At 32.6% G+C, this 10,924-nt stretch overlaps 1 protein-coding gene across 7 annotated transcripts in view; it reads right to left on the bottom strand.

Annotated features, from left to right (window-relative positions):
- Positions 1-4,791: 4,791 nt before the first annotated feature.
- The window catches only part of LOC129795895 (uncharacterized), a 32,469-nt gene continuing 26,336 nt past the window's right edge, over positions 4,792-10,924 (bottom strand). For 4 of the 7 annotated variants that reach the window (XM_055837434.1, XM_055837435.1, XM_055837433.1 and 1 more), the window contains exons 3-7: positions 10,166-10,528; positions 9,977-10,085; positions 9,069-9,253; positions 6,540-6,617; positions 4,792-6,408 (exon numbers count right to left, since the gene is read on the bottom strand). In XM_055837434.1, coding sequence (XP_055693409.1) covers positions 6,329-6,408; positions 6,540-6,617; positions 9,069-9,253; positions 9,977-10,085; positions 10,166-10,528 — 815 coding nt within the window. In that variant the 3' untranslated portion in view covers positions 4,792-6,328. The remainder of the gene's footprint in view (positions 6,409-6,539; positions 6,618-9,068; positions 9,254-9,976; positions 10,086-10,165; positions 10,529-10,924) is intronic. The other 3 variants (XM_055837439.1, XM_055837436.1, XM_055837437.1) reach the window with 1 other exon arrangement.

Genomic DNA, 10,924 nt, shown 5'->3' with positions numbered 1-10,924 from the left:
TAGCTTTTGAGCGACGCGTCATGGATTGTGTCGTCGTAATATTGCGGGTGGTGAGGGCACAATAAAATGGGCTTATTACAAAAGGGGTCGCAATGTGGCTTCTGGGAATTTACATACGGGGTTGCATTCACGAGGATTACAAATTTCATTCAATGCCAAAAATGATGATTCGAATGGAAAAAATCCCCAAATATCAATGAATAGGCTATCCCTTGAATCGTAGAAGGTTTTTTAAATAAATTTTTAATAAAATTTCTTCGAGAAAAGAATTTAGGGAAAAATCTCTAAAGAACTTAGAAAGATCAAACCATTAACTTTCATTTTTTACACACAAAGTATTTCAAAAACTCTATATAATAAGAATTTTATTACCTATACAATAAAATACAATGTTCAAAGTCCATTGATAGGGGTAAAGAAAACCTTTTGAAAGAGAGAAAATAAAAGAATAAAAATAAAGAATTTGTACAAAATATGTGACGTGACTGTGTAAAATATAAGAAAATATTTTGTCATTTTCTTACATGCCAAGAAAATAAACTGTGAAACGGATTTCCGTGTTCTGCAAAAAGGGCAATTCCACCTGAATTATTCCAGCTGAAACGAGAAATCGCACGTTACATTTTACCCCAGAAATGCTGCCATTCTCTTCATTCTAGCTTGGTGAGCTTTTGGCGCTTTTAGGAACTTTTGCAACATTTTATCCAAAAACTTTCACAAAACTCTTTGTATGCAAAAAAAGGAATTGAAATTCCTCCCATTCACACCAAAAAGTTTATTCTCCTCTTTCTCAGTGAAGGAAAATACATACTTAATTATTTCGTACCTTTTGCTGTCATTTTGTGCCTTTGCATTAAAGATCATCATGCCAGAGAGGAAAAGCTAACTTTTTCGTTCATTAAAGTATCGCTGAGAATTTCTAATAAACGAAAACTACAAACAAATAGAGGAAATTACAAAACTTTCCTTATCTGCAACATTCTGCAACATTAAAATATAAAATGTTTATTTGGAAATAGATAAATATTCCATCATTTCTCGAGAAAAACTATCCAGAATGAAACCTTTCAGGGAGTCAGAGAACTTTTTAAAAATTTAGAATACTTCAAAAGTAAAAAAAAATATATCTTTTGATAGCTTAAATGTTTTCTTGATAAAATCTATAGTTAATTCAAACCAAAATTATGGATTTAGAGATGCAAACTAACTACCTTTCCAAGTTTCAACTTACATGCATTATTAATTTATGCGCATAGGTGGAATATACAATGAGAATGACACACCTCAATGTAAATTGAATTTAAGGAGTTTTGCTGAAGTGTTGAAGGGTCTTTATGTGTTGCATAATTCCCATATTTTGTCACATACACAGGAATTGATTATTTATTTAGCAGAAAACTTGTGTTTTTCACATCATCCCCAAATAGAAAACTTCTGAGAAACTAATAAATTGACAAGCAAAATTATTATTAAATTTTCAAAATTGCAGTGGCTTAGATAGTTTGAAGAACGCCTAAAATTGAATGATTAAGACTAGGTCTTTAAAAGGCTTTTGTGTGAATTAAGATTATTTTGTTGCATTCGTATCGACAGCTTTTGATATTTTGTTTGGGACGTTTCTTTTTTAACGTTAAAATTCGAACTTTAAAAGTTATGTTTTTTTAAGCGTTCGACATTTCTTATCTTTGATAATTATTTTATAACGTTTGACGTTCCTTTTCTAATGTTTGACATTTCTTGTCTTACCTTTGTTCATATTTTAACGTTTGACATTTTTATCTTCAATTTGACAATTATTTTATAATGTTTATAACGTGTCCTTTCTAACGTTTGACGTTTCTTTTCTATCGTTGTTTTTTTTCCTTTAACTTTTTTCATCGCTTTAACGTTTTTTTTTTCTAATGTTTGAATTTTTTTATCCCTTTGACATTTTTTCTCATTCATTCGACCTTTCTTTTCATCCGTTTAACGTTTATTTTCTAACGTTTGTAATTGATTTTCATCCCTGTGACATTTTTCTCATTTGTTCCATTTGTTTGACGTTTCTTTTCATCTTTGACGTTTCTTTTATTTTCAAACATTTAATGTTTTCTTTTCAGCAGTAGACATTGATTCCCTTCCTTTTGACGATTCTTTTCATCCGTTTGACATTTCTTTTCCAACGTTTGACGTTTAATTATCCATTTGATGTTATTATTTGATTTTCCACAAAATTTCTCGAAACTTTTCCATATAATTTGGTGTGTTACTGACGATAGATTATATCCTTAAACTTACAACGAAAACACAACAAACTTTTACGTACAATTTTGCCAAATTTAGAGGGACATTAAAGATAACAAGGACACAGAAATGTGGGGGAAGTGGATGGAGAGAAAAAAAAACGGCGAGTCATGAGGGACAAAATTGTCTGGGCAATTTATGGTGTGTGTGGAATGGGGATTCAATGAAGGAGAACATATTTTGAGTTATCATTTGGGGGGGTTTTGCTGAAAGCTATGGTCCATCTGTTTGTGCCGTCTTTCTTCCGGTCGCCAGCACTCTATGTAACATGCGGAAGACTAAGCCAAGAGTGGTTTTGTTGGGAGGACTATGTCATATTTTCTGACCTTATAGAGAGGCCCGTATGGACGTGGGCGGAGGGGATATGGGTGGACATGACGGAAATTGTCAACCAACCTTCAGTCATATTTTTGTGTGATGTGAATTGAAAATGAAGTTCATGGTGGTCATGGTTGGTGCGCAGAATAAATTCACTGCACTTCGTATCTCTTTTGCGTAAGTTCTTTTGCTTCAATCAAACCATAGTGGAGGGTTCTCTGCTCAAAAAAGAAAATTTCCAAATGAATTGGCATGCATGTATGGAAATAGAAGGACCCGGGTGTGCTGTTTGATGTGGATTTACTGATTTACTGATTAAACTCCTGGACCAATAGTAGGCAAATCCAAGTTAAAATCTTGACAACTCAACCTAGAATACATTAGAGAGTTTCCATTAGGTGCATATTTGGTGATGTGAAATAAATGGGGGGTGTGGGTGGAAGGGTGGCTTGAGAGAAAATTGAAAAATATCAAAGAGAAAAGAGGATAGAGGAAAAATCTTTTCAGGATAAAATTCAATTTTATTCCAATCTGCACCCCCGAAGGCACACATCTCTTGAATTTTCCAACTCACATATGGCACACACACACCCTCCACCCCTCATGAAAAAACCCTCTGCGATATAATTGGCCTGTGCTCTGCAATTCCCTTACTTGGCCGCTTTATCCTTCAACCAATGCCACCCACCCATTCCCATACAAAGTTACTTAACATTCCCAATTTCATTTCATCCCTCACTGTTTTTTTTTACCTTCGTACCAGACCTTTTTTCTCATCACCAAAATGTCTACCATAGTTTTATGCCAATTTACTTGAAATTTGATTTGATTCCTCCGTAATAGTCTTTACTTAATCCGCATGAGTGTCTTCTTTTCTCTCAAAAATATCTTTCTTTTGGCTCAATGGCTATTTCGACATATTTTTAGCATATTTATTATTGTTCCTTAATAATTCCTATAACGTTTTCCTAAAATACATTATCATTATTATTATTAAAAAAAAAATAAGAAAAAAGATCTAAAATAGAAAAAAAAATCATGGAAGGGGTAAATAAGAATTTATTTTGATAAAAAATTGTTTATTCCATCTTTGTTTCTTCGAATCATCAGGATAAAAAGAATTCTTTGAAAAATAATTGCCTATATTTTTACAATACCTTTTCCTTTAATCAATGAGCTTTTCTCTCCCTCTCTCTCTCTCTTTCCTATACAGGGGCGATTAATTTTGTTTTGTATCATCCCCTAAAGCCCTTGGAAACCAAGCTAAATGGAGAGCACGAAAGGTAATATTGTAGCTATGGAGGAAGTTAATGAAAATCTCTTTTGGTGCCAAACAAGTTTATTAAGAGTGGAGAAAATGAAGAGAAAAGCTCTTAAGAGTTGCACTTTGAGACTTTCTCCAGAAGGGTGGTGAACTTTTCAATCTCCTGCGTACCACTGCTGCTTCTTTTTAGTATCATGAAAAGTGAATGGATATTGGCAAAGAATCAACAACGCTGCAAAAACTCATTTACTGCATCTTCGGGGATTTCTTTCCTTAACATTATATATATAGTTGCGGTGTTTCTTTGAAAGTCACAAGAGAAAAAAAGGGTTGTGGTTGTGAAAGTTGGGGGCGTCTGCTGGAGATACTGCGGCTTAATAGAAAAGTCCCCACTGATTAATGTCCCTTTGCCCTTTTTTGTAGGATTTTATATAAATTGTATACGGCTCTAAAAGCATTTTTCATTCCTTCAAAAGTGCATAGCGTGCACTGAAGCTTTCTCATTTATCTCAAAGGATTTTCCAAGAAATTCACATTTATTTCATGGAGACTTTTAGCAAAGATTGGATTTTTTAAATGTAATTTATTGAAAGTCAGAAATAAATATAATCTTTCCCTTGGTTATTTGTTATTTAGAAAATAAGCAAAAATATCTCAATGACCCGAAAAAAGGTCTCAAGAGGTTTAGAAGTTTCTAATGTTAAAGGAAAAACCATATATTGAGGAAATTGCCTAATTTTCTCTTCCTCCAAAACTTAAAGTTACCCTTCCTTCCCAGCTTTACCTTTTTGTTTGTTCCTTTAATTTCTCCCAACCCTAATTAAGGGGAGAACATGCAAATTGCGACAGTATATATTGCAAAAAGGGTTTCCTGAGGGTATATGGGGGCGCTGAAAATTAATTTCCAAATGAATTCAAGCATAATATTTGTGCTGTGATTTATTTATTGAATCTATAAAGAGAAAATTATAATTATATCGTTAATGACTTTGTACATGAAAATTTCACAAAATTATTTATTATTTTGACAACATGTGCAAATATATATAGTTTCTTTCACAGTGCGTAAAACACATGTTTTTGCAAAATTCAAAATTAGAACACACATTTCACTTCTTTGGCAATGCACTGCAGCACCGTGCAAAAATTTGGGGAGGTTCGGCGGGGTGGGTGGCGATGCAAAATTGCATTCAATATAATAATTTCCATTTGGTCATTAAGTTCTGGGTGTACTCTGCAGCTATCTCTTTGCAATATTGCGCAAGTTTTGCCCCCCCAAACGGGAGAAATAAAAAGTCACCTAATTAAATTGCCTTTGGTGAATGTTTCCCCAACATTTGCACAAGAAATATTTAATTACACTTTATGTCCAGCTTTTGCACACGCTGCAGTGACTTCTTGGTCATTAAATTAACTCCTCGTACCCCATCGTCCATTGCCATCTTCTACAAACACCAGCATATTTACACATTATTCCTTTACAATCCTTTTTTGCTTCATTAGAGCTAATGATTTACAAACTTGAGATTATAATTTTTAATCTTCTGTTTTATATATTACAAATCTCCCGTGAGATATTGACACCATGTAGTTAACCCTTCTAAGACGAAATTTAAAAAAATCTTTAGTTTTTCATACAGAAAAAATTTCCAGTTCGTTATTTTGCAAATTATTTTATATTAAGCAAGAATGTGTTTAATAATATTTTTAAACAACAAATTCGTTATTTTTTAAATATATCTATTCCGGAAAATTCTTTTGCCATTTGTGGATATCCTGTTCAGGATTCTTTCAGATATTTAGCAAATTAGAATGATTGAGCTGACGTTGAGTAATATTTTGTTAAAGAAATTTTAAAAAGATTTTATAATTCTCAAGAATTCGACTTTCGGAAGATATAAAATAAGTTCTTCTCTAAAAATCTTTTAGTTTTTCTATTTTTCGTCAATTTCAATTTTTTTTAATGATTGACAAAATTATTTCACTCAAAAAAAAAATAGAATCTATAAGGAATTGCATCGGATAGAATTAGGACAAGAACTCTTCTCCAGAAATTTATTAAAAATTTCCTCTTTTTAGGGAAATCTGTTTGTTTTTGAAACAATTCAAATTTTCCATCTTTTCCATAAACCCTTTGAAATTTTTTGATTTTAGCTACATAAAAATAAATCTTTTTTTTTTATAACCAAAGAATGGAACATATATCGCACTGATTTATTAAGAAATTTCGAAACAAGTGATGATTTAAAATTCAACGACATTTCGGAGGTTTTCACCGTCTTTCTCAGGTCTGAAATTTTCTAGCACATTTTTGGTGTCAATTATCTCCCATAACTCACTCAAGGAGCAGCGAAGTTAGTATAAATTAAGGCATTTAACTAGTTTTTTAATCATTTATAAAATGTCCTCTAAATCTCTTTTCTTTGATCACTGAGTCACTCACTCTGTGTAAACCCTTCAATATTACGTCAAGTGCAGTAAAAGTGTCAGCAATGGAAGGATAATCCCTGCAATGATACTCGCACGATTTGCTGAACCACCTCCTTCGGAATACAAAGAGAAAAAAAACATTGAAGAAAAAAATCTTGAAAAAATAAGATACTTTAATGAGAAATTTTACGTAAATTGTGAAAAACCAAAAAATAGTTAGTGTGATTAAAGAAGCTTTCCTTACCGTAAGTTCCTGCGTGGTTCAATGTGGCACTTGTCTCTTCATCTAGAGGCATTGCTGTTGGCACAAAAGTTAGTCTGTCTGAAATGTGAATGGGGTTAGTGCGAGTATGAGGTTGTTAAAGTTGCTAATAAATCAAGCTTCAAATTAGACAATCTAATGATTTCCACTTACTCACATCATCAAATCACATAAATAAGTTTTTGTTTGTTTTAGAAAAAAAAAAAGTTTTGAAGAGGAAAGTGCCTGTATTCGAACCGAAGTTAGTATGATTACGAATCAAAAACTTTAACCATTCTACCACGAGCATGTATAACATTTTATCTAGACTTGGCAACACTGAAAGTCTATTAATTTCTTGAAAAAATTTAAATTAATTATTCAAAAAATAAAATTAAAAGTTTTCTCACCATTCAATACAATACAATGCTCTAATATTCAAATAAGAGCTGAAAAATTATTTTCTCTGAGCTAAACTAGAGCTATTTTCTCATTAAATTCAAATTAATTCTCTTTCACACTTTCTCTCCGTTCTTCTAATAAGCATACCTAACAAATTTTTTTATCCCCTATAGTGGGATATTTTAATTGCAAAAATCCACCAAATGCAAATGCAATTTTGTTTCTCTTCGTTTTATTCTCTCGCTTTTTTTGCACAATGCTCTAACACTGTCAGGAGAATTAAATTGAATTTCGTCTTTTTTTCGACTTTGATTCTCCAACCATTCCTCACATTCATTGCAAAATTCAATTTTCAATACTCTGCAGAATGGAGAAAATGTGTCTTTAAAATACAATATTTCTCATTTATCTAATTTTAAATCATTTAGATTGAATTTTAATGTTTATTTTAACACCTCTTGCAAAACGAAATATTAAATAAAGAAAAAAAATTCTGATGCATTCTGCTAGGATTCTTTGGTAGGTACGTTCGCAAATTATTCTAGAAGAAACATTTTCTTAATTTAATCCAAATTTCTCATTTACTACGCTTAAAAACTTTTACTTTGTTGGCTTTGAGTGTATAAAAAAGACAAAAAAGTTTTAAGTTTAACCTAAATCAAATAGATTCGGTTAAAGGAAGAGTTTTAAAACTTCTTACATCAAATTTTTAATATATAGGTTAAGAATTGATTTAAAAAAAGAATTTTGGACCTATCTGGGTTATCCCCCATAAAGGATTGATTTTATATGAGCAAAGAAAATATCTGGGATGACAATATAATTCTAAGAAAAAAAATTTAACGTTTAAAGTTCCTTTATCAGCAAAACTTCAAAAAAGTATGCTAAAAAGCAAGGATTGACGTGATGAATCTGCCAGGGATTTCCGCATAGGTTTTTCTTTCGCACACAAAATGTGTTACATATAATTCAAAATAGGATTATTGTTTGCTGGGTGAAGCAACAACTGATATATTTCCCCAAAAAGTGACAACAGGCAAATGGCTGGGATTAGAGTTTGTTTTTCCACACTCAATATGCTCAACGCCTTGCAAATCACTCCGCCGTGGGTGGCAAATGATAAACTATTATTATATATTGAAGTACTTCACAATCCCCACTATACGCGCAATCGGCAAATTCACAGCCACGGAATCTCTGTGAAAGCACATGGATAAACTTTAAATATATACTCCCTCATATATTGTGTTCACTGTCAATTTATATTTCAATCTCAAAGTCCCCTTGTTGTGGGCCGGATTGTTTGTTTGTTAGTTAACACTAGAATCTTTCTAGGAGGCAAATAAGTTCCAGAATAAAAAAAAATGGGAAGGGAATTCATTGGGATTTTTTTTAAAAATATTTATTAGTGAGGAAAATAATTTCTTTAAAGCTTATTTTCTGGTGTTTTCCTGTAAGTATATAAAAGAATATTCTTAAATATTCGGAATATCTGTAGAATCTTTACAATTTAGAGGAGGTTATAAAAACGCAATGAATACACAAAATATTGCATTTTATCACACCATTTGATTACAACGAATAATATCTGAATATGTAATCAAAATATTGTAATTTTATTTCTAAGTAATTTACAATTATTCCATATAATTTCAATAAAATTCTTTTATTCCGTAACACGACTTAATATTCCTTACCACAAATTATTGTTAAACAAATGATTTTTAAACAAATCTTTTCTAAAACAAATAATTCTTTCTACTTAAAAGTCTGAAATAATACAAAAATTCCATTAGTTAACCGCCCCCTGTAGTTTGATTTCACAACCACATTGTTGTCTCATTTTCACATCACACACTCCCGAAAATGATACAGAACTTCCATCGGATTCAGGCACAACAACCACCTCCCCCATTGCGAATTCAGAGGGGGGATGGGATAAAGAGCTTTCAAACTACAAATCCCTAGCAATTTCTGATGCTAAATTTGAATTGATTTGGGCGTAGTGTGAGCACAGCGGAAACCCATAAGCATATAAGATGGGATTAGTTGGTCTCTCCTCACAACACTATATTCTCACACGCAATGAAATAATCCCACCAATGGCGGGAAAGGAAGGGTTTTACTTACCATAGAAGATTGATTCCTTTTTGCGTGAATAGGAAGTTCCGGGGATTGTGAGGATGCATTTGATTGTTGTTGGTGATTCCATCTTCTGTCGTGGTACGCGGGCATTCACGATAACCTCATAGTGACCATCATCATCGGCCCTTGAGCGATTTGCCACTTGATTGCCAACGGCGTCGTCATTTAATCTTCAAAGAGAGAAAGATTTAATCGTACTACTTATGACATTAAAAGCTTATCTTTAAAGCTTTTAAGTTCTCTTGGAAGTTCTTGTGGGGTTATAAACTTAATGAAAATGACACGAGTGTTGAATTGAAAGACTCTGAAGATGCTAAAAATCATTAAACTGCTTTCTTCTTATAAGTTATTTTTTTATAAGTTAACTTTTCTTAATAATTAAAAATATATACATATATTTTGAAATAAAAAAAAATTAAAAAATTTCCCTTATAATTGTATCTTTAATTATAACGCAATCTTCGTAAAAGGTTTACAAGATTCATTTAATTATTTAATTGCAAATTATTTTCTTAATTTCCCTAAAATGGCGCTGGAAAATTTAACGTAATAAACTCAATCTTAAGTACACAATATCACAACACTAAAAATAATTAACCTTTCTTCGCTACAGAATATTAAGTTGCTGCAATAGCATCAAAAGTAATTTAGAGCAAACTCATTGAGAAAGTTCTTGAACGTCGTCAAACAATCTCATCCCTTCTAAATTCTCCCTTAAGCGAGACTTTCTCTTCACTCATTGAATACTCTGTGGGGGTGTGTGTATATATATAGTCCCTTCCGTATTCAATTAAGTGCGAAAGTGCATCCTTTCCAAGCAATTTGAGACATCTGAAGTACATACATTCACCCCCACATCTCCCATTCTTCACATATTCTCTTGAAATACTTACAGAACGATGAGCTTTGGCTCTGGATAAATACCCGATGTGCTGCAGATGATGTCAACGGTGTCATCTTCGTCACAGCAGTGATGCTTCAAATGAAAATTCTTCTCAGGCACTGCAAATAACATGAGAGCGCTCTAATTAATTCTCTCCCTCTAACAAACAATCGAATATCCCTTTTTGCTGTATATTTACCAACAATTTGTAGGTGGGCTGACTTTTTGTCCGACGACTCGAACGTCTGGACGGAGCACGTGTAGTTCCCCGTGATGTTCCACGAAGGCTTCACAATGGCAAGAGCACGATGCTTCTGTTTTGTCTCCTGGGACACTTCGTACGAGGCATCAATGCGATTCTTGAGCAGTGGCAGGGCAAAAGACCCCACGCTGGGTATCCACTGATAGACAGGACGTTCATTTAGAAGCCATTTCAGGACAAACCCCGTCTCAGTGGGATCTATGTCGTAAATGCAATCGAGAATGAGGGGTTCATCGTTGTCTTCATCGAGAATATACGTTGATGGGACCTTCACTTCGTGTATTTGTACAGCCAGAATTCCTGGAAAAGTAAGAGAAGAAATTCCTTAATGACAAACAGATTTTATTTTATTTATTTTTTTTATTAATCCCACCCCTTCACTCTAAGGTCTTTAGGTCTACTGAACTATGTAAAACCGCCCAAAACTTATAAGTTATATTCGGAATAAATAGTTATAAAAATATTCGGAATATTTTGAGAAGGTCCCAGGGACGTAGCCAGAGAAGATGTGAGAGTTTAAACGTCTTATAAACCTTTAAGATGTTCTGGCTTTTCTTTTTAGAGATCAAAAAATCTTATTTTCGTGCTAAAAATTGCATTGAAAAAAAAACTATGTCTGAAAGAAACACAGCTAATTTAGAAAATAATTTTTATAATTTTTTAAAAACATTAAATCTTTGAAAAAAACGACAATAA

The sequence above is a fragment of the Lutzomyia longipalpis genome, chromosome 4 (assembly GCF_024334085.1).
Source record: "Lutzomyia longipalpis isolate SR_M1_2022 chromosome 4, ASM2433408v1".
Classification (NCBI taxonomy): domain Eukaryota; kingdom Metazoa; phylum Arthropoda; class Insecta; order Diptera; family Psychodidae; genus Lutzomyia; species Lutzomyia longipalpis.
This window is presented reverse-complemented; position numbering and strand designations above follow the sequence as displayed.